Raw genomic sequence first — 23,322 nt, 5'->3', positions numbered from 1 at the left:
TAGTACTTGTCTTTCTTTCTCCACCTGGCTTATTTCACTGAGCATAATACCCTCTAGCTCCATCCATATTGTTGCAAATGGTAGGATTTGTTTTCTTCTTATGGCTGAATAATATTCCATTGTATATGTACCACCTCTTCTTCATCCATTCATCTACTGATGGACATTTAGGTTGATTCTGTATCTTGGCTATTGTAAATAATGCTGTGATAAACATAGGGGGGGCATATGTCTTTTTGAATCTGAGATCCTGTTTTCTTTGGGTAAATTCCTAGGTGTGGAATTCCTGGGTCAAATGGTATTTCTATTTTTAGTTTCTTGAGGAACTTTCATATTGCTTTCCACAATGGTTGATCTAATTTACATTCCCACCAGCAGTGTAGGAGGGTTCCCTTTTCTCTGCATCCTCACCAGCATTTGTTGTTCTTAGTCTTTTTGATGTTGGCCATCCTAACTGATGTGAGATGGTATCTCAGTGTGGTTTTAATTTGCATTTCCCTGATAATTAGTGATGTGGAGCATCTTTTCATGTGCCTGTTGGCCATCTGAATTTCTTCTTTGGAGAAGTGTCTGTTCGTATCCTCCACCCATTTTTTTATCAGGTTATTTGCTTTTTTGGCTGTTGAGGGAAGTGAGTTCTTTATACATTTTGGATGTTAATCCCTTGTCAGGTATGTCATTTACAAATATATTCTCCCATACTATAGGACGCCTTTTTGTTCTGCTGATGGTGTCCTTTGCTGTACAGAAGCTTTTAAGTTTGATGTAATCCCATTTGTTCTTTTTTTTTTTTTGTTTCCCTTGCCTGAGGAGATGTGTTCAGGAAAAAGTTGCTCATGTTTATATTCAAGAAATTTTTTCCTATGTTTTCTTCTAAGAGTTTTATGGCTTCATGACTTACATTCAGGTTTTTTTTTTATCCATTTTGAGTTTAATTTTGTGTATGGGGTTAGACAGTAATCCAGTTTCATTCTCTTACACGTAGCTGACCAGTTTTGCCAACACCAGTTGTTGAAGAGGCTGTTATTTCCCCACTGCATATCCATGGCTCCTTTATCATATAGTAATTGACCATATATGCTTGGGTTTATATCTGGGCTCTCAATTCTGTTCCATTGATCTATGGGTCTGTTCTTGTGTCAGTACCAAATTGTCTTGATTAGTGTGGCTTTGTAGTAGAGCTTGAAGTCAGGGAGCATAATACCCTCAGCTTTATTCTTCCTTCTCAGGATTGCTTTGGTTATTTGGGGTCTTTTGTGGTTCCATATGAATTTTAGAACTATTTGTTCTAGTTTGTTGAAGAATTCCATTGGTATTTTGATGGGGATTGCATGAATCTGTAGTTTACTTTAGGCAGAATGGCCATTTTGACAATATTAATTTTTCCTATCCATGAGCACAGGATGTATTTCCATTATTTGGTGTCTTCTTTAATTTCTCTCATGAGTGTCTTGTAGTTTTCAGGGTATAGGTCTTTCACCTCCTAGTTAGGTTTTTTTCCTAGGTATTTTATTCTTTTTGATGCAGTTGTGAATAGAATTGTTTTCCTGATTTCTCTTTCTGCTAGTTTATTGTTAGTATATAGAAATGCAACAGATTTCTGTGTATTGATTTTGTATCCTGAAAATTTGCTGAATTATTAGTTCTAGTAGTTTTGGGGTGGATTCTTCAGGGATTTTTATGTACAATATCATGTCATCTGCAAACAGTGAGTTTAACTTCTTTCTTGCCAATCTGGATGCCTTTTATTTCTTTGTGTTGTCTGATTGCCGTGGCTAGGACCTCCAGTACTATGTTGAATAAAAGTGGGGAGAGTGGGCATCCCTGTCTTGCTCTTGATCTTAAATGAAAAACTTTCAGCTCATCGCTGTTAAGTATAATGTTGGCTGTGGGTTTGTCATATATGGCCTTTATTATGTTGAGGTACTTGCCCTCTATACCCATTTTGTTAAGAGTTTTTATCGTGAATGGATGTTGAATTTTGTCAAATGCTTTTCAGCATCTATGGAGATGATCATGTAATTTTTGTCCTTTTTATTGTGCCTTTGGGCTTTTAAGAAATCTTTCCCCATTACAAGGTTTTTGCATTAAGTCTTTAAGCTACCTGGAATTAATTTTTTTTTAATGCATGGTGTGAGGTAGGGATTCCATTTCATTTTATTCCAACATGGTCATCTAATTGCTCCTTAAAAGCACCATTTATAGAAAAGGCCACTCTTTCCCCAGTGACCTGCAGCACTGTCTCTGCCACGTATCAAGTTTCTGTACATGTGTGGGTCTATTTTTTGAAGCCTCTATTCTAGTCCACTGGCCTATTTATGTACCCTTGGGCTAATGTCATATGGTCTACTTGTACCTTTTTAGGCCTTTAGCCCTCCTCCCTGAATTAGAAGAGCTAAGGGCTTCCAGAGAGCAGACCCTTGTCTTATGAATCTTTGCATTCTTCCCAGCATTCAATACATGAACATCCATGTCATGCCTTTGTTTGCAAAGCCTTCTCACACTCTATCTCTTGGGCTTCTAAGACTCCCTTATGCAGAAGAGGAAACTGAGGCACAGAAGTGAGATGACATGCTAATGTCACACAGACAGAAGGTGTTTAATTAGGTGTTCCATGGGATTGTGAAACTGCCCTGCCTGTCTATTTCAAATTGCCTGGTCTCTGAAGACCACTACTTGACCCTCCTGGTCATTGGGAGGGGATTTTCATTCTTTCTGCCTTCTTTCAACAGGTAGCTCCTGAGTGATGTGTAAGCCAGCTTTGTCGGTGCTGGGGCCCAGACCCCACTTCTGGGGGGCTCTTCCCAGTGCTGGAGACTAGGAGGGAGGGTGGGACCTTAGGTGGCCATTTTGTGGGAAGTCGTCTGAGGCTTGGGGTCAGCAAGAGAAGTCCAGAGGGTTTCGGATGTCAGTTTAAAGAGCCCCATCCTGGGCATACACTTGGGCCCAGGTACTGCCCTCAGAGAGGACGCAGGCTTCTTCCAGGAATCAGAGGCGTCCTCCCGCCCTCCCGCCTCGCGAGGCAGGAATGCGAAGGATCAGCTTTCAGCAGAGCTGCGGCTGCTGTTCCGGGGAGCTCCGGTGCAGGCCCTTCCCGAGCGGCCAAATTAACTGGTTCTGTCTGTCCAACTGGGAGAGCAGCTCTGGCTAAAAATAGCGTCCTGCTCAGCGCTACCTGCGCCCGCCGGGAGCCCGGGCCACGACTGTGGGAGTGCGCGCCGCGACAGTCCCGGGAGCCTGGGAGCCCCGCACGACCCCACCCCAGACCTGGCCCGGGTCCCAGCCCGAGGCCGAGTGAGCGCTGTGTCCACAGGTGCCGCGGCGGGTGGAAGGCCCGCGGGTCGAGGAGCGGCCGAGGCCGTCAGGGATGGGAGCGGGCGGCGCGGCCTCCCGCGCACTCGCCTGGGCCTCCCTGCCCCTCCTGGGGCCTCCAGCCGGCGTGCTCTGCGAGGACAAGCTTTACTGCGCAGGTAAGGCCGGGCCAGGGGCGGGCGTGCCCCTCGCCCTTCCCAGCCGCTCGCTGGGCCTGGTTGTCCTTCCCCACCGCGGGTCCGGGCGCGGGGGTGGGTGGGGAGAAGCCGGGTCCGCACCGGGCTCAGGCGACAGAGCCAGGCGCTCTCCGCAAACTCACGTTCAGTTTGAAAACGTCAGTATCGCCACCACTGGGTCGGAGAAGCGTTCGCCTTCCTTCGGCCTCAGTTTTCCTATCTGGAAGATGGAACAGTAATACCGTCAAACTTTAATATTTGTCGTGACTCCAAGAGAAGTTGGGAACCCGCTGAAGCGGATCGCAAGCATTCTGGAGAAGTATGCCTGAACCCAGATGGGGTCCTGGAGAGTTTATGTTGGGGGGAGAACTGGAGGTGCCGTGCCTGTGACCCCCACCCCAGGGCTCTCAAAGCTCTGAACCTAGCACAGCCCATCGTCCCCGAGGCGGGAGATGGAGGCAAGCAGCGCAGCCAAGTTCAAGAACCAGAGGACGCACGAAGAGGAGAGCATGGAGTGGAAGAGAGCTGAGCAAAGCAGGGTCGCGGTGCATTCCTCGGTCTCACACCCCCATAACCCCCAGGCTAAAGCCCGGCTTTTATCTGTGAAATCCCAGGTGCAAGGAGCGCACTCGGGCCACGCAGAGGGCCGCAGCAGGCTAGCTGGAGCAGCCCTCGCTCTCCACCCTGCAGGGCCTGGAAGAGGAGGGGTCTTGGGGCTCGGCCTAGACCGAGGGCGTGGGGGAGGGTGGAAGGGGGCGTGTGACCGGGCCCGGATCCCCGGCCGAAGCGGGGACAGGGATTTGTGCCCAGGGCTCAGGGAATCCGCCCTACCCAGTCCGATCGGGGCGGGCTGCTAGTATTGGGGTCGATTGGCCAAACAGGTGCGCCCCCGCCCCGCCCCTCCCCGGCTCCGCTCGGTCCGGGCCCAGCAGGCGGAGCTGCGGGTGGCGGGGCCTGCGATTGGCGGGGCTGAGCCGGCCGGCTGGCCGGGCAGCCCGAGCACCGCGGCGCAGGCGGAGGCGCGGAGCCGGCCGGGGCGCGCTTCTCGGCCCGCTCCGCCTGGCTGGCGCTACGGAAACTTTCCTGCCGCCCCTCGGCTCCGCGACCCCGTCACCTCGTGACCCTGGCCGTGTGAAGCTCGGGCTCCGGTGCTTTTAGGATGGCTGCTCCCGCAGCCCGGACGGCGCATAAGGGTAAGAACTAAGGCCCCCGAGTCGGTATGAGGGGTCCCTGAGAGCTTGCAGTGGTCCCAGAGGGATCCCGGGTTCGAGAGGATCTGGGCCCTAAAGAGAGACGTTGGGGTACCTGACTGAGGAGCAGGCTGCGGCTTTGCTTGACTTAACCCCTCTTCCACGCGGCAGCTCCCTTGTGCCTGCAGGATCTTTGCGCGGGGCGTGACCCTTTAAACTTTCCTGTGTGCCCTGCCTAAATCACTGAGTTCTTCGGAGAGAGCAGAGCGCGGTGTACCTAGGAAGGCACCCCCGACCCCAGTCGGCGGGGGTTGGCGTGTGTGGTGGTGGTGGAGTTTCTCCAGCTTCCCAACCCCAACGCCTTCCAGTGGTGTTCCAAAACGTCAGCCCATTCTCAGCTCGCCCTGGGGGCTGGTGACTGGACAGCCACTCCTCTCATCCCGGAGTCAGGCACCCTGCGGCACCTAAGTTTTAGGTGTTGTTTTGTTCAACCGGTAGCCACGCCTCAATTTTGAGAGGGGCGGGGTCATCGAAGTGAGGTCTCTTATCGGGTTCTTGGGCCGAGAACCCTGGGCTAAGCACAGTGGAAATAGGGAGCGAAGCCGTGTAGGCTCCTAGTCCCAGTTTGGTGGGAATTGTTATGGCGTTTTCTGGATGGTCTGTTCTTTTGAGCTGTCTGGCTTGAGTCATATGGGAACTGCGCCCTCCCTTCCTGCCCCTTTCTTCTATTTAGGGGGGAAATTAATTTTGATTTAAATTTAATTTTGATTGAAGGTGATGAGTAGATAGCTTGTCACATGAGGATCATCGTCTTGAACATTATTTTCCTTTAATGTCAAAGCCAAACACCCTTCTGTGTTTTCTTGACCTAAGACAGTACACCTGAGAGTTAAAAATCAAACCAAACACCAACTCTGGAGCCCAGAGAACCTGCATTCAAACCCTAGCTGGTCCCACCACTCCCTAGCTGTGTGTCCCAGGGCAGTTTTCCTAACCTCTCTGAGCTCAAATGTCCCACCCCAGGGGGATTTAGTGACGCTTTTGCAAAGTGAGGTAGGCAAGGCTCATAGGACAGCCGACTTGAGCTGCTGGTCTGCATCCTGGAGCTTGGGCCCTCTTGCTGCCTGAGGGTCCCAGCCTCTGTGTGCTCTCAACAGTTTCCCCTGCTCTCAACAGTTGGTGTGGACCAGCCCCTATTAACCACCCCTTTTGAGAAAAGTGCACAGATGCACATACCCTCCAAGGCATACAATTTCAGTGATTTATAGGCCTCAGTTTTAAGACAGCCCCATCCATCCCCCTCCTTGTCCTGAACTTCTGAGAAAGTATAAGACGTTCTACCAATTACATCTACCATTGACATCTCCCCATACCCTTTGGATGCTTGCAGGTAAAGCTTGTAAGTATCAGGGAAGTACAGATGCACTAATTAACTGGCACTATAGGGAGAGGGGCTGACCTGCAGAATCTGGCCCAAAGTGACCTTCAAGATCATCCAGGTTGCCCCTCTCTCTTCTTCCTTCTCTGGTGCTGCATTTTCACCTGGCGAACTTCTAGTCTTTTTTTGTTGGGATCCTCTAGTTACAGTCTGCTAGGCAGCTGGTTTCATGATTGGGCAACTCCGGTCTAAAAAATTCTTCCTGTCCAGAGTGGAAATCTGTGTCTCTGTTGCTTCTTCCCACTGGTTCTAGTACAACCCTTCAGGCATCTCTTACTGGCTGAATTATTCACGACGGTCCCCTGGGGCCTGGCATTCTGTTCGTTCCCGTAGGCATTCAACACAATGAACTGAATTTGGCAATGATCATAGCACCATTTATTGAGTGTTTATAATATGCCAGGACTCTGCTGAGGGCTTTACACTTATTATTTCCTTGCATCCTTAATACAACCTCATGAGGTTGATTCTTTTCTTACCCTCATTTTACATATGAAGAAACAGGTTAGAGAGGTTAAGAGATGTACCCAAGGTCATATGACCCATAAGGAGCTGAACTGCATCCCAAATCCAGCAACTGCCTTTAGAGCCTGTGCTTCTAACTGTCACTTTTGTCCTGTGCTGGCATGTGTGCCCACGAGTGTGTGTGTGTGTGTGTGTGTGTGTGTGTGTGTGTGTGGTCTGGTCTGTGGTGTGTACTGGCAACACTTTTATTGCTATCATCTGGGCTACCTGTTGAAATGCAGATTCTTGTCTCTACTCCAGACCTAGGAATGTGCACTTTTTAAGATTCTCCTGGCCATTCTCATACCCACCACAGTTTGAGAACAATCACCTTAAGGTATGTTTAGGGAGCGAATGTGGGATATAGGCTCCAAGAGCTCTGAATTCAAGTCATGGCTTCACTCTCTTGAGCTCATTACTTTTTCTGTCGGGGGTTTCTCAGTTATAAAATGAGCATGATGTCACAGCCACTGATGGGGCAATTGCTGCTGTGGTTGGCTGAGGAAGTCAGACATTGTCCACATCACAGGACTCTGAACACTGTGGGGGGATGGGAATGACTGGGGTTATGAATGAGAGCTGAGGAGGAATGGGGGGCCCTGAGACTCCCCCAACTGAGCCTTTGTCTCAGCCCAGGAAATCCTTGGTGGAGAGACCAGGAGGATATGTAATGGTTTCTTGTCTACCTCCTGAGCCACACTGCCTCTCCCATGGGCGTCCCCAGGCTTCCTTGAGTCCAGTCTCTCCCAACTAGTGTCTGTGCCTGGATGGCTGGAACCTTGCCCTGGAGCAGATCAGCTGGCTGAGGGCATCCAGTTGCCTGTTCTCTGTGCAGGGCTGGCCCCCAGCAGCCTGGCTTCCTAAAAGCAGGAACTTGTTAACTGCAGCCTCTACCAGCCACCTGCCTGCAGCTTCCCCCTCCATCCTGTCTCTCCTTCCCTCCCTGTTACCCACCCACAGGCTCACACCCAGGCTCCGTGGCCTGGTGATCAAGGCCCCGTGCCCACTCCAACGTTCCTCCCTCTGCTTCTCAGGCTGCCTGTTTCCTGGTCTCTCCTGTGACTGCTGAATGCCCTTCTCTCTCAGCCACTGCTTCATTGCTCAAGTTCTCCCTGCCCCTCCAGGCCTGGCACAAATGTCACCTCCACTTGGTCTCATCACCCCGCTAAGGATGAACCTCCCCCCTTTACACTCCTGGCTTGCAGCTCGTATCAGCTACCCTGCTTTATACTTGGTCTTTGGCTTGCCTATCTACTGAGATGGACTCTCAACTTCTTGAGGGCCAGGCCGTGGCCTTTCCTCTCATTTCAGTGCCCACAACTGGGTACGTCCTGGCAAGGGCCTTCCTTGACCTAGTAAATGCTCATTAAACCTTCTAGAGTGGGACTGGCTTGTAATTGGGTTTAGTTTTTCTGGTCCTGGTTCAGAGCATTTTGCCTGCATCCAGCTGCCTGACACAAATAGGTGGGGGTCTTCTTAGTGGGTGGTCTGTGTCAGACCATCCCCAGTCGAGGGACACACAGAAAGATGATTTTGTTTTGTGGAAAGACTTTCCTGCCTTCTTCCGATCATTCTTGATCTGCTTTTTAAAAAACTCTATTCTGGCTTTGTGGCATCAAAGACAGAGAGGCCTGGAAACAGGTCTGGAAAGGGCATTTTGCCAGTTCCCCTGCCTGCAGGCTGAACTTCAGGTTGTGAACCAGCAGAGCCCAAATTCACCTGATTCTTTCCAATTCACACGGGAGTTTGTAAAGTACTTTGAAGGGTCTGCAGGGTCACTGGGATTGTGTTGGGGGCCCACAGATGTGGCCATAGAGGCAGCTGATTTTTCACATGACTTTTCTAGGATGGCAGTTATTTGTGGTCAGGATCTCCAGAGAAACCATCCTCCCTGAGTTTAGTGAGGGTCGTTGAGCCAGGAGGAGGCTCTCCAGATGGATGGCTTCCCATTCAGAATGGGGCTTTTTCTCTTTGAAGCTCTTGTGTTGGGGACATTCTCCCTGTTGGTATCGTTTTGTGAGCGTGAACTGAGGCAGTGACAGGTGGATGAGGTGGGACACGGGAGAACCAGCAGCACCCTCATGAATTTTGTCAGCACCCACACGGGTGGGCCAGGGGGCCAGGCGGGAGCTCTCTGTCTTCCAGTAGGTTGACCCCTTCTCCCTGTAGGTCACAGGGGCTCATCCCTATTAAAGACCCTTCTTGGAGTAAGTATGGTCCTGGGGATCCTAGGGATGCTGAGGGTGCTGGAGGGAGAGGAGCAAGATTGATGATGGTCTGGTTTTCTGATCAGATGCTGCCCAAGTTCCTTGCTTAGTTGGAGGTTGGCAGGGGCCCTTGAAGTCTAGTGGCCTCCTGTGACGCCTTTGTCGTGGAATGTCCTACCCAGCTTTGCTTCATCCTCTTACCTGTCTCTGTCCCTGCTCTGGCCTACACTGAGGTCTACACCTAGCGTTAGGCCTACACCTAATGCTGGTGCCTAGAGGGACTCTTCTGATGACCCTAGAGCAGGCCCCACCTCCTCACAGCGGGTGGGGAGGGCATGTGGTGGTAAATGAGTAAGTAAATGAATGAATGACCCTTCTCAGCATCTTTGGTAGCCCTGCCTGGCTGTCACTGGCTGGAGGATATATGACAACTGAGTCTACAGGAAATGGCTGTTTGACAGGGGCAGTGAGGACCCAGCCAGACATAATGGAAGCTGGCCCTGGCCGGAGCAGGGATCTCTCAGACTTTCCCGGCAGCGGGAAAGCCATCAAAGCTGGCGCTGCTTCTGGGAGGCAAGAATTCCCCAAAGACTCTTCCAGCCCCACTGATAGGGATCTGCAGGGTGTGTGAGGGATTTGTTTTTCGGCCAGGATGTGGAAGTTAAAAATAGATACCCTAATCCCTTGAGTTCGCGTCCCACTTGAGGCTGTGCAGAGCCCTCTGGCTCCATTAGCTCACTTGAGTGGCTCCACAGCCACCAGTGTGGGTGCAGGTCCCTCTGCCCACTGCAGAAGCGAGCATGTGGAGGCAGGTGCTCACCTACTTACTCTCTTTGAGGACGTACCCAGAATTTGGTGGCAAAATTTAGGTCCTTCCCTTATCCCCTGATTTTGCCCTGTTGTTTTTTATGAGGGGCCCAATGAAAGTCTAAAATCTACAGGCTTGGGGGATGGCTGGGTGGGGTGTGTGTGTGTGAGAAGGGCCTTAGTTTGAAACAATAAGGGTAGATTATTAAGCAAAACGGAAGCAGCAGTTGCTGGCCCCAGGGGCAAAGCCTCCCGATGGGGCTGGGAAAGAGTGGGAGACTGAAAGTGGCTGTAACAGGGGTCTGGGTGAGGTGGGGGATTGATGGGAGTGATAAGTACCATAACACCTCGAATGCCATGATAAAGAGTGTGAGCTTGATGCTGTAGGTGACTGGGAGCCACTGAGGATTCGGGAGCACATCAGTTACCTGCTTTATCAAGAGTGCAGTGCATTGGTAGACTCCCCTGGTTTTGCTACAGGTGTTGTTTTCTGGTGTTTGGTAGAACAGATCTTCTAAAAATCCTCAGCAGATGTCCATCCCCATCTCTGCTGTAACCTGGCCTATGGAGAGAGAGGACCCCATTTCCTGCTGCTTCCAGGTACTGGGGGGTGGGGAGACAGCCTGGGAACAAAGTCTATATCTGGATTTCTTGGCATTTTCTGGTTGGTAATCTAGGTTCTCCTGGTTGTCTGTCTGTCTCTCTTTGCCATGGCGGGAGGAATTAAGCCAGAGGAGAAGGTGGTGGCTGAGGTTCTGGATGAAGGCTCCCCTCCTCTCCTGGCCTGATTCGTTGCAACATTTATGGGCTGCCCTGGTGCCTCGGACACTGTGTTCCTAGCCTCTGAGGAGCTTCCAGACCACCAGGATCGGTTTTCTCTTCTTCCCAGCTCCTTCCCCCCCTTTCTAGTCCCCTCCCCCAGATCAGCCTGTACCAACACTCCAGCAACATGCCTCCCCTTCGGAACATTCTGGTGCCTATTGGACTCTAACCCACACCTTTATTAGCTCTTTCCTTTTTCTGCAGCTAGACCAGAGGGCCCTGGTGGGCAGGGCAGGGGCTAAATCAGATCTGAGCAGGACAGACCACTGGAAATCTGTAATTTACCCATTTTAGAGCTGGGCAAACATAGGCCTAGGTTTGCTTAAAACCTCATGAGAAATTGAGGGCAGAGCTGAGACTCTAACCTGGATCTCCGGCCCATCCTGGTCCTTGGCTGCAGTGCCGCCCGGGGTTCAGAGCTGCTCTGCCCCTCGGCTCACAGGGCAGGGATCCCCAGCTCTGCATGAATACCCTGGTTTGGGAGCCGTGGCTCTTCCTGGGCTGGGAGCCAGCAGGGCTGAGCCTGCGGGTGCCCAGTGGCGTCGGCTTAGTCACCGGTGAAGTCACTCCTCACCGCCGGATGGGGGAGGATGCTGAGGTTTGGGAACTTTCACACTGCTTGTAGATTTTGTGTGTCTGAAAGAAAAACAGACCTGTCTGTTGGGACTCTGTATGTAGCTTGTGAACTGCAGACCTGGAGAAGCTGCTGGGCCGTGATAAGTTCCCGGGCTGGACCATCTCATGGGTTCCCAGGGGAGTCACGAAAAAGAGATTGAACCTGGAGCCAGAGCTGGTGTTAGTGTTTGCTGTGCCTCACACTGGCTCTGTGCAAGGTGCAGGGCCTCTCTGGGCTATAACAACAATTTCTAGCAGCTCACAGTTTCTGAGTACTTCCCACAGGCCAGGCGCTTGGCTCAAGGCTTTACAAATATCAGCCCATTTGATTCTCACCACAGATAGGTGAGGTCCTGCTTATGGTCTCCTTCACAGGTAAGGACACTGAGGCCCAGAGAGGAGGAACGACTGCCTAAGGTCACCCAGCTGGGAAGGGGTGGAGCTCGAGTTTCAGTGAAAGTCTGCACTCCACAGCCCCAGGCATCAGTCACTGTGCATCTTTGCTCTCCAGCAGCTGAGATAACACCTGTGAGATTGTGAAATATAAATATGGAGAAATTAGTTGTGATTAAGCAGGTGAGGAGCAGGAAGGGAGTGAATGAAGAGCCCTTTTCTAGACTGACATCATCCCCCATATTTGCCTGGAGCAGTCAGAGAGAAAGGCGGAGGCATACAGGTACGGCTGTATCCAGGCTCCATGAGGAAGCACATTAGAAACCATGGTCTCAGACTGGACCTGTCTGTATCCACTACAGCTGTTGGCTTTTTTGATATCAATGCAAATTCCTTCCCCACCCTCCCCCAAGGGATTCCTTCAAGGCACCGTGGTTGCTGGGGCTAATTCCCTTTGAGTGGAGTGACTGGTGATGTGTTGATTCAGGTTTGGAACAGGGGTCTGTTGATGACTACTGGATCCTGGGCTTGGGGTGGGAGATGCAGGAAGAACCAGCAGCGTGTTCCTGCTCCAGAGGGGCCTGATGTGGCAGACAGGCTAAGGGTGAAGCTTGTTTCAGGGTCCACCAAACCGACCTGAATTTGAGTGCTAACTGCTTCACCTACCAGCTGTGTGGCCTTGGACAAAGTCATCTCACTTCTCTGATCCTCAGTATTCATATCTGTAAATTGGGAATTATAGTAATAGCTATCTCCTAAGGTTGTTGTTAGGTTATAATTAGACACAGAGCTAGAGAACACAGGACAGTATTTGCATATTATAAATATGTAATAAATGCTACTGTTTTGTTATTACTTATCAGTATTTGCATTATTATTACTGAGAGCCTCTCAGTCAGCTTCACATTTGTCTTGGATACTCTGGCCAGTGCCCCTTTCTAGAACTTACTGTCTCTGGTGAAGGCAGTTCTGGGTATGCAAAAGTCAGAATTCAAGAGACTATATAAATTACTTATTTATTTTTCTGGAAAGATACACAGTGACTCAAATTGTCCAAACAAAAAGTTTTCAAATATGGTTTTTAAGTGTGCTATAGTTATTAATAGGAAAAGGGGATAACAGAGGAAGAGATTTCTTGAAGTTTATCTTTTGCATGGCATTCACAATCCACTAGAGCTAATTTCTGTGGTTTAAGTCACTGGGGTGAGTATGTGTTGAAATAGGCTCCCTGGGTAAAGGTGGGGTGGAGGGGACTCAAACCAGTATGAGGCTTGGCTCCTCCCCACCTTCTGAGAACCTCCTGGGTCCACTCTTAGGGAGAAAGTGTGTCCTGTCTTTAGATAGGCCACAGGTTGGTGTGCAGGGAGGTGGAGAAGTCAGGGAGTGCTTTCTGGAGGGAGTAGGGCTGAACCAGTCCCAGGAGAACAGCTGCATAGGTTTCTGCAAACAGGATTACAAAATCACCTTTCCCAGGCATGCCTGGTTCTCCCTGGCAGCCCTGCAGCCAGGTCAGCTGGGAGACCCCAGGTCTGGTGGTCAGGACACTTGGGAGTATGTGGAGGTAGGTGTGTGTGTGTGTCCAATCCCACCTCAGTTTCCCCATTTAGACTGGAATGTCCCTACAGCCCCTTAATCTCAGGCATGACTTCAGAGAGAAAGTGTAGGGGTGTGAAGATGCAGGTTTGAAATCATAACTAAGTTTGTCACTTCCATTGTGTGCTCTTGGGTAATTCATTTCACTGCCTGAGCCTCAGTTTCCTCATCTGCCAAATGAGGGTAAGAGGGACACCTACGTCACCGAGTTGTTTAGAGGCATAAGTGAGGTAATGCATATAAAGTGCTTGTCACAGAGTTGGCACCGGGTAAGTACCTGTCATTACAAATGGCTGCCTGCCGCTGTTGTTTTTAGCTCCGACACACCTCTCTGCCCTCACTTCTCCCCTCCATGGAGTTCCTGTTGTTGACATCCTCCTCACCAACTAATGCAGGGATTTTTAAGTATTTATATCTTTGCTGGAATTTCTCTTTGCATTGTCTAGTTAATTACCTAATTGAATCAAGACAAACAATTTCACTTCCTTTCCCGTGCAAGGGCAGGAAGTGGCCTGGTGCCTTCTCTACTGTGATTGAGATGATTATTGAAATATTTGATGATGATGATGCCTCCCTCCCTTGAGAGCTCTGCTCCCTCTTAGAATAGTTCCACAGGCCTCATAAATCAAGCAGCAGCCACGTGCTTGGGCAGCATAAATCTTGTTGAGGTCCTTGATGGGTTTGGCCAAGTGTTTCTGTCCGTGCCAGCTCGCTGTTTTGGCACCTCCTGCCCATTCCTGGAGGGATAGTTGAAAAGACTCCTTTTAAATATTTAGAATTAAAGACTTATGTGCATATTTGGGGAAGACTACCCATGGAGTAGAAATGAAAGACCGAGGCATAGGGGAAGGCTTCATGCTGCAGGGAATGACTGGCTCTTCCACACACCTTAACGGTGTTGGTGCATTGGGTCCTGCTTTGGCTCTAGGGCAGGGAAGCCCGATGGTTAAGGACATGCGCCCTGGAAATGATATGCTGGGGGTTTCAAATTCCTGGCCTGTGACCATGACTGAGTTGTGAACTGGGGAAGCTACTTAACTTGTCTTTGGCTCTAAAGCAAGGGGTACAATAGATCCTGCTCCATAGGAGTGTTATAAGAAGGTGTTTCATACAATTGTGACACATAGTAAGTACTTAAAGAAGTAAAAGCATTATTTTTACTCAAGGACCTTAAGGAAAGCCTCACTGTGTTCTTTTCCCCAGGACCCTCCCATCGGCCTTTCCAGCCCTACCTCCTTTTCTCCAGATAACAAGGCAAACAGTCGGACGCATCGTGCCCAGGGCTCTCCCTCCTCTAGACTCCTGCTTGGAAAGTGTCCTCTGGGTAGGATGGCCCTTCCATGTCTTTGTCCCTCTGTTTCCCTTCAGAACTTATATCAACCACCATACCCACCATGACATTTTCCTATGGCCCCCCAACCAGTCCCCTTTAAATGCCTAATTACATCCTTGTTATTCCTTATGTCTGCAACCATTGTCAGCCCTAGTGCGTTCCATGAAATGGTAGGTAGTGTGGGGAGATACTTTGTAGAAAAGGAGTTTGGGAAAAGCCTGCCTACCTTATGCCCGTTTGTATAGCACCAATCCACATTAGCAATTTTAAAGGCTCTGAGAAGTCCGGCAGTAAAGAAACCAGTCAAATTTTGTTTACCTCAGAACTCTCCAAACCTTTGAGCATAGGACACTTTCTTCTTAAAATACCTTAAAATATTGACAAGTCCTTGTGATGTTTTTGGGGATGTGGCGTTGTAGACATCTATGTAATTGTTTGATCCTATCTCCCCATTTTATAATCACGGAAACCAAGTAACTGGCACCTGTGCCTCTCTATCACCTCCTGGATTGGTTCACAAGTCTTTTATGTGGGTGTCCAGACCAGGTGGCAACAAAGGGCTGGCTGTGACAGCCAATGACCTGCCCTCAGAGGGCTTTTGGCCTTACTGAGGGGTTGAGACAGACACATAGAATAGGGAGTAGCTTCCAGATCTTGTGTCCCTGAGCCTGCGTGTGGCTGGAGCCCTGGCCCTGCCCGGATCCTTGCCCCAGGAAGTACATGAGGGTCAGGTGTCCTCAGAACCAGCAGTGTCCCCAGGACCCCAGACCTCCACCCACCCCCACCCCCATGGATTTCTGTGTGACCCCCTGTGGTTGAGTCCTGTAGGGCACACCTGAAGAAAGGGAGAGAAGGCAGCCAGGGGAAAAAGAGAGCCTTCTGTTTATCAACACAGTCTCCCCTGCCCTTATAGGGGAGAATGCTCTCTTTTCGATTCTCCTTTTTTTTTTTTTTGATTCTCCTTTTATTATCTGAAATTCTTGGGGGAGCAATTACTTGACCGTGGGAATTATCTCCTGTCTTTATTCTAATGCCCGTCTGCCTGAGTTCCTTCTTGGAGTAATTGATCTTGGTAATTCGGAGCTGTTGAATGTTGTTTCAGGGGAGGGTGCTGGTGCAGAGACAGGGGGATGCCCGCAAAAGCATTGTCAAAGGTGGGTGGCACTGCTGGCGATGGTTATGGTGGGGGTGGGGCAGTGACTGCAGGTCATGTATTTCTTACCTTTGAATCTGTCCCCTCTTGTATTGAAGGTGGGTGGGGTGAACAGGAGCTGCCTGACTGTGGCGCTGAGGCGGGTTTACTGCAGGAAGGCGAGTTGCTGAAAGGCGGGTGTCAGGGCTGGTGAGTTTGGTCACTCCTCGCCACAGGCCGTTCGTTCAGTCCTGGGCATTGGTCTGACCTTCGCCCTCTGGCCTCCGGGAGGGCAGGGAGGCCTCCGCGACTCCTAGGAGAGTCTTGAGAGAGAGCGGCTGCCGCGAATTGGCCTGACCTTTCCTCTGGTCAGGTGGAGGTGCTGGCTCTGGACCTGGCTGCTCAAAGCATGCTGTCCCCAGGAGGGCAGGACAGGTCAGGGTGCCTGGATTAATGGGGATGCTGAGAATGGCATGAAGGGAGGACCTCCGTGCAGGGAGCCCCAATGAGACTGGAAGATTTATCTGCTCAGTGGATCAAAAAGCAATGTGGGGGATTTCCTCCCAGAAATGGTGCCCACCACCAGTAAATACCTAGAGAAGGTCCAATTTCAGATGAGTGAAACTGTGCATGGGAGGAAAAGCATGGACTAGAAGCTTCCTCAAGGCTCCTCTGGGGCTTGTATGGAGGAGGCAGCTCAGAGCAGCAGCTGGGCCCTGGCTTTCCCCCCACCCCCTTGGCCCCCAACCTGCCCTCACCCAGGGGAAAGGACCCTTCAGACGGGAGAACACAGATTTGAGTCCAGTCCCAGCAGGCCTGTCCTTTGTCACAGCTGACCTGGCCTGTGAGGCCTGGAGGCTGCAACTCCCTTCCACAGCCCGGGTGTCACGTGGCAGTTTCATCCCCATTTTTCAGATGAGGAAATCGGGGCCCAGGGTGATCTATCCCAGCACTCACAGTGAGTGAATAGCATGGCTAGACCTCACAGCCAGCCTCCCGACGCCCTGTGCAGGACCTCTGTGGGCTGGGGTGGGAACCAGGAGCTTATCGGCTGCCTGGCAGAGGAGGGGGTGGGCACTCAGGGGAGGGGGCGGTGTCTCTGGTTCCAGCACAGCTCTTAGCTGGAGTTGGTGCTGGGATGGCTTCCTTGAGTCTAACCGCCTGCTAAACTGGGAAGAGCCTGAAGAACAGGAACCCTTTGTCACCTTGGCATTACTTCTTGGTGTCCAGCTCAGTGCATACACGGGGGTCAGCCAGGGCTTTTTCAGGTACAGCAGACAAAAGCCCCCATCAAAGCAGCCAAAGTTAGAGGGATTTTATAGGCTCATGAATCTAAAGAACCCGAGGAGGCTCAGTGAATCCTAACTAAGTGAATTAGGATGTGATATCTGTCTCTCGCTCCCTCTGCTCCTAAGTGTAAGCTCTGTTTCTCCACCAAACTGGGAGTAGGGAAATGAGGTCCTCCAAGGAAAATTGGGGTGCTGGCCCCAGAAGAAGGGGAGCAAACACAGGCAAAAACAACAAAAGACCTGTAAACATGATGCGTGTGTCATGAATGGTTGGCCCATTCGGTGGATTTTTGTGAGCACTTTTATTTTCTCCGAAGGAGTTCACATGGAAGGCACAGCATCCAGGGTGTACACATCATCTTCTGTAAGCGAAACCAAGCAGACCCTGGGCATTGAGAAAGATCTGAAGCCACGTCTCGGCTCAGCAAAATAGAGCACCGTCATCAGTAGTGATAGGTGCCCCAGCCCGGGGGTGGGGGCGGCTGGGGCTGCATGGGCTGTTTTGGCCTATTTGCCTTCCCTGGTGTGGTCTGAGTTCAGGTGTTACCCATGTGCTTGAAAGGACTGAAAACAATTGGGTTGAACCTAAGTAATGTTGAAAGATTCCCCCAAACTTTTAAAGGGCCAAATAGATGTGCTGGAAGCTCTTTCTGGACAGATAAAATACTAGCCTACAGAACCGATGGACAAATTGTAATGTGATAGGACGTGATGAAGGGATGATTGATTGTTGGAGGGTGTGGCTCCTGGCCCTTCGAGGCTCCAGGGAGGCCTTCGTGTCCTTTGACTGTGGCAATAAAGAGTTTCACAGCTCATGCCTGTGAGCACATATTTATTCAGTGCCTGCCATGTGCCCAGCACCACTTTAGAGCATACTGAGAACTGGTATAATTGCAAGGAGCTTCTGTAAACCACCTCTGGGGCCTGAGATTCCACCATTAGTGATTGATTCCTTTGGGTTAAGCATTGCCCTTTCCAGCTTAGGTGTTAGGTACTAATGGGATACCAAATGGGGATCTCATTCATCTCTAAGCCCTTCTTGGGTTGGAAGGTATTATTTTGAACTGTGGAAATGGAGGGGTTAAACAGGGTACTGGAATACAACATCAGACTGGCGGTGGAGGTCAAGGTTTGCACATTGTACATCATTGTACCCCACCCTGAGTGCTAAACTTAGCAACGGTCAAAAATTTTAGTCATCAAATCACTTTTAGTGGTCATTGTTTTCCAAGTTTGGATCGTAAAGGCAGAACAAGAACTAAAGGTCCTTCCCGGCTCTGGCCCCCTGCGGTAGCCTTCCAGATCCTTCCGTTGATGGGCGGCTCCCGCTCCATCCGTTTGGGTCAGCTGCTACAGGAAGTTGCTGGAGCCGCCCTCCTGACTCTTCCCAGCTGTAAGAACAGTTGTCAGCTTCTACCTGGTCATCTCTGGCTCCTAGGAACCGCTTTCCCCATGAACATATCTGCTTCTGACTGGTCAGCAAACACTGACCTTCCCCCAACCCCAAATAGTGGTTAAAAGTGTGTGTGGGCTCTGGAGTCCAACTGGATTCAGGATTGACCAGCCAGGTGACTGAGCCAGTCTTTGCTGACTTGCCCATCTGGAAAATAGGATAATAGTACTAACCCCACTGGGCTTTTGGAGGTGTCAGTGAGGTAGGTTACATGTGTCAGGTCCCTAGTTCAAGGATTGGTGTGTAAAAGGAGCTCAATATGTGGCATCTTTGATGATGATGATGGTATTACTGTTGCTCGGGGCATCGGCCAGCCTTCCCGCCACCTGGCTCTTGCTTTCCCACATACCACACCCTCCCCCCACCTGCATGTTGCCGCCTCCTCTTCCTGCAGGGGTCCCACCTCAGACACGCCCCTCTTCTCACCTGGGAGCTCTGTTCATGCCCAGGGTGTCAGTAACCCCGAAACCTGGACTGCTGCCAATCCCGACTGTCAATCTCTCACCCTGATCCTCTCCCCTGAGTTCGAGGGAGAGAATTGATTTTCACCAGATGCTCTAAAAGCACATCAACCAGTCCAGGATGGAAGCCCTTTTCTTTCTGCTAAAACCACTTCCTCCCCCAACGTCACTCTTTTCAGGTGCATGTTGCCCAGGCCAGCGCTGGGGCCGGGGAATGCCAGCCTGGTGGTTTCCCTCCACTCCCTCCTTCCTCCGCAAGACCCTTAGTTCCCGTGGGAGTTCACTGCTGCCCCCATTCCTGCCCCCACTGTCCACTGGGGGATGACCGGGCACAGCCTCCTGCCCTCCCTGCTGCCCGACCCCTTCTGCTCTGCCTCCAGGGGAGCTTTCTAAACCTTGGTCTGATGGGGTCACTCCTCTGCTCAAGGGTATGAAGAGGCTCCCAATTTTCCCCAAGGAATCGTCCAGATTTCTGAGATTGATTTTTCAGGTCCTCCAAACTCCGGTAGGAGCCTCCCTGCCCTCCGCTCCTTTCTCTGCGCCCAGGAGCTCAGCCAGCTGACTGCTCCATGACCTTCCATTTGCCCTGTTGCCATGCCTTTGTTCTCAGGATTCTCCTGCCTGGAAAGCCATCTGCTTAGCCCTGTGTCTATCTGATGATATCCTACCCTTGTCTGAGGAGATTCACAAAGCCAGAAGGGGTGCAGGCCCCCATGCCGTTCAGCCCCCTGCCTCCAAGCAGAAGAGATGGCTATTTGTGCTCCTTACTCTTCCCTTGGCTGCAGTGGAATGTTCTTCAATAGAGTCTGTATTTGCAGCTTGACTGACTGGCCCTCAAACCCAGAAATCTCTGGGGTCTAAGAGTCTGGTCAGCTAGGAGGGCCACCTGTGCAGGAGCAGAGAATGTGTGCACAGAGGTGTGGGGCCTGAGGGGGGCCAGGATGGGGACCCCCAGGACCTGTCACAGAGCTAGTTCTACTTACAATTCAGTATGAGAAAGCCATGCAGGTTTTGTCAGATGCACGGGGCCTAGTGAATTCCAGCCCCCCATTGCCCCGGTGAGGGGCCTCTGCTCCCCCGTCCATCTGTTAGGAGGTAATATTTCTACTTCTCTGGGCTGGAGCTGCCAGTGATGGAGCAATGGTGTGGGTGAAGGCAGACCAGAAGTGGACAAACTAATAATTAACAGATGCCAATTGTTAATGTTTTAAATACCACCAGCACCCTACCCCCAACCCCCACGGGCTGGAAACCACACAATCACTTGGCCCCTTGGAAGAGACTGATTTGCAGCCAACTTGGGACAGGCTTGGCCCAGAGAGTGACAGGTACTGTGGGGTGTGTGGGATTAAGGGCCACGGCCGAGGCCCCTGGGTTGTACTTACTTTGGTTTTTCTTGGAGTCTTCTTGGGGTAAGGCCAGTGGCTGCCAAGTTAAAGGGGAAGCTCTAAGGGGCATTTGGGGACTACCAGGGATCTGCCCATTGCCGTAGCTCTTCCCAGGCTTCATTCCAGTGCCGGCTGCTGTCCTCTCTCCTGCATGACCACAGGGTGCTTCTGACTGTACGCCCTCCTGTTTTGCTCTCCTACAGTCTGTTGTTTGCTCGGTAGCCAATGTGCAGGTGGGTTTTTAATAGAACACAGAGCAGTTCACGTGGCTCCCTGCTCCCACTGCTCCTAAAGCCTGAGCAGCCAGGCCTTGCCTAAAAGCGGGGACGCCTCCCCCAGTTAGCCTCTGCCTTGACACTTGCTTTTTCCTTTGTAGCATGCCTCGCCGTTATAACTGCCATGTGTATGTGCAGGTGTGTGTGTATGTGTGTGTCTATAGTTTTCTAAAGCTTGTTTCTGTGTGTTTCTACTGGACCGGAAGCCCTGAGGTCAGGCTCCCTGTCAGGCGTTTGACTGTTAGCCCCTGACACAGTTTTGGATGCATAGTAGGCCCTCAGTAAATATGTGTCAGATGAATGCGCACATGTGTACATGACGGCCTCAAGAGAGGCCAAATCTCAGCTAGGGTGACCAACCATTTCCGTTTGCTCAGGACTATGGGGGTTCCTGGGACACGGGACTTCCAGTTTTAAAACCAAGACAGTTAGTTGCAGGGAAACAAGGATGAGCTCAGTTGTCCATCCCCAGATGACTGGGTTTTTCAAAGTTGAGATGCTATTTAATGGTCACAGCCTTTAGAAGGAGTCCAGTGTGGATGCATTCCTAAGGGCGTGTGGGGGTGCTCCTGGGGTATATGTGGGGGTGCTGGGCAAGGGGTAGCCATTCCCCACCTGGCTGCTATTTGCTGTGTCTGAGCCTTGTGTCATCCTTATTAAGTGAGTGGCCAGTTCTTCTCACCCCCACTTTGCAGATGAGATTGGCTGGACATGCCCAAGGTCAGCTCCAGATGGCCAAGCCAGAGTCCTTGCTCTGACACAGCCCAACAGCTGCCCACATATGTCATGGTAGGGCTGCTATAAAAATACCACAGATTGGGTAGCTTAAGCAATATAAATGTATTTTCTTACAGTTCAGGAGGCTGGAAGTCCAAGATCAAGGTGTCAGCAGCGTTGGTTTCCTCCGAGGCCTCTCTCCCTGGCTTGCAGATGGCCGCCCTCTTGCTGCCTCCTCACGTGGCTGTCCTCTGTGTACGTGGGTCCCTAACATCCTTCTGTGTGTCCGATTTCCTCTTCTTGTAAGGACACCAGTCAGCTTGGACTAGGCCCCACCCTAGAGGCCTCATTTTAATGTAACCACCCCTTTAAACACTAATTTCCAGATACAGTTACCTTCTCAGGTACTGAGGGGGGAGACTTCAACATACAAATTTTAAGGAGGCACATTTCAGCCTGTAGTGCTGCCCTAGGCCTGAGGGACATCCTCCCCTGTACGTGGCACCTGGGGGAGGTGCTGGCCCAGCAGAGCACTGCTCCGGGCAAGAAGCCTCTGCGTCCTGGGGCTGGGGAGCCCCAGGGGTAGGCTGTAAGCTTTCAGGGTTTGCCTGTCTTCTGGTCCATAACGTTTGTCTCTTTTCCTTCCTTCCTTATGCACGTATTCTCTCAAGACAGAAGCCATCCAACTGCTCTGTCACCCGCCTGGGCCCAGGGCTGGTTGGCTTTGTCTGGACTGTGGTTCCAGCCCCAGGTCTCAAAGCTTAGGGTCCTCTCCTGGTGTTGTCAGCCCGCTGCTCACTGTGCACCCCTGGCCCTATTCTTCCTCACCTCCAGACCTGGCTCAGGGGTCCCGCCCCCCTGAAGCAGTTCTTCCTGGGAGAGTCCACAGTTCCTTGCCCCTGTGCCCCAGCCAGGATGTCTTGAGCAGGAGCTGGTCTCGTTCCTTGCAGATGAACAAGGTCTAGGTCAAGGACTAGGTCCGCGCCTGGCACACAGTAGGAATCACACAGGATTCTGGGAAGGAGGAAGACTCCTGAGGAACAGGCTGGGGGGCTGCTGAGACCCCTGGACTAGATTGTCTAGAGCCAGGCCAGCCTGTGACACTTACTAGGTGGCTTTGGGCAGGTCAGGTCACTTCTCTGCGCCTCAGTTTACTCATCTTTAAAATGGGGGTTAACAATAACTATCTTGTAGTATTATCGAGAAAGTGAAAGGACAGGAACTTATTTGAAGCATTTAGCATGGTGCTAAGGATGTACACAATGCTCTGTAAGTGTTCATTTCTTTTGGTTGGGAACTCAGTGGGTTTGGAGAAGTGTACACCTCCGTAGCAGACCTTCCTGGGTGGCTCTGAGGCCAATCCTTTCCTGCCCCATTGAGAGCATAGTGAGGGGGCCAGAGAGAGGTGGCCCTTGCTTTGCCACCCAACCTCTCTGTGACTTGTCCACATCCCTAGCCCCCCCTAGGCTTAGCTGTCCCTTTTTGTCATGATAAGTATGAACCTTTACAGGCTATAGCCCTTTCCCAAGTCCCAGGTCCCCGACCTCATGACAATGGAGCATCTGTATAACACCCCTGGGCAGGAAGTACTGTTATTATTCCTCTCTCCCATTTTGCAGAGGAAGAAGCAGTGGCTCAGAGAGGTAAAGTCATTTTCCCTAGGCCACACAGCCCACAGCTCTGGAGCCAACTTGGCTGCCTCCAGCATGGCTGGTCCCTGAGTCCCCTGTAGTGCTGAGGTTTGGGTGCAGGCCCTAGCTAGGTTCTTTGGGCTGATGGGGTGGCAAGATCAAGGAGGATTTGTTGCCTTTTTTCTTCTTTTTGAATTATGGCTGCTCTGAATCCTGGGACTGCTTTCTTGAAGAACCAGGTGGGCTGGCTTTTGCGCCCCGTTTAGCCTGGCCTGCCTGCTTGCTCATTCTCTTTCCTTCCTGGCTCACGTTGGCCTTGTGTTAGTGATTCCTGAGCTGAGGGAACTACAGGGCTGGGCACGCATGGGGTATGGGCCCTGGAGCCCCTCTGAGGAGCTCATTGCTGCTGAGGCTGGCAGAATCATAATTCCAGGCAAACTGCATGGCTTAGGGGAAATTCAGACAGTGCTTGGGGCTTTTAGAGATGTTAATATGTCCAGTAGGGCATCCAGTGACTTGGCACAAGTTTAATGAGCTCTTGCTCTATGCCATGCACCAGCCGGTTCTAGAGGCCACAGTGAGATAT

At 51.2% G+C, this 23,322-nt stretch overlaps 1 protein-coding gene across 3 annotated transcripts in view; it reads left to right on the top strand.

The window, feature by feature from the left end:
* The window catches only part of DAB2IP (DAB2 interacting protein), a 189,767-nt gene that overhangs the window by 20,490 nt on the left and 145,955 nt on the right, over positions 1-23,322 (top strand). Inside the window, exon 1 of one of the 3 annotated variants that reach the window (XM_037022216.2) lies at positions 3,070-3,470. The exons of 1 other annotated variant lie outside the window; for it this stretch is intronic. In XM_037022216.2, the coding sequence (XP_036878111.2) occupies positions 3,368-3,470 (103 nt within the window). In that variant the 5' untranslated portion in view covers positions 3,070-3,367. Of the gene's footprint in view, positions 1-3,069; positions 3,471-4,508; positions 4,682-23,322 lie in introns of those variants that run through there. One more of the 3 variants, XM_037022221.2, reaches the window with a different exon arrangement.

The sequence above is a fragment of the Manis javanica genome, chromosome 2, assembly GCF_040802235.1.
Source record: "Manis javanica isolate MJ-LG chromosome 2, MJ_LKY, whole genome shotgun sequence".
In the NCBI taxonomy this organism is placed as follows: Eukaryota; Metazoa; Chordata; class Mammalia; order Pholidota; family Manidae; genus Manis; species Manis javanica.
Note: the sequence above shows the minus strand (reverse complement) of the source record. Positions and strands in the feature narration are given on the sequence as shown.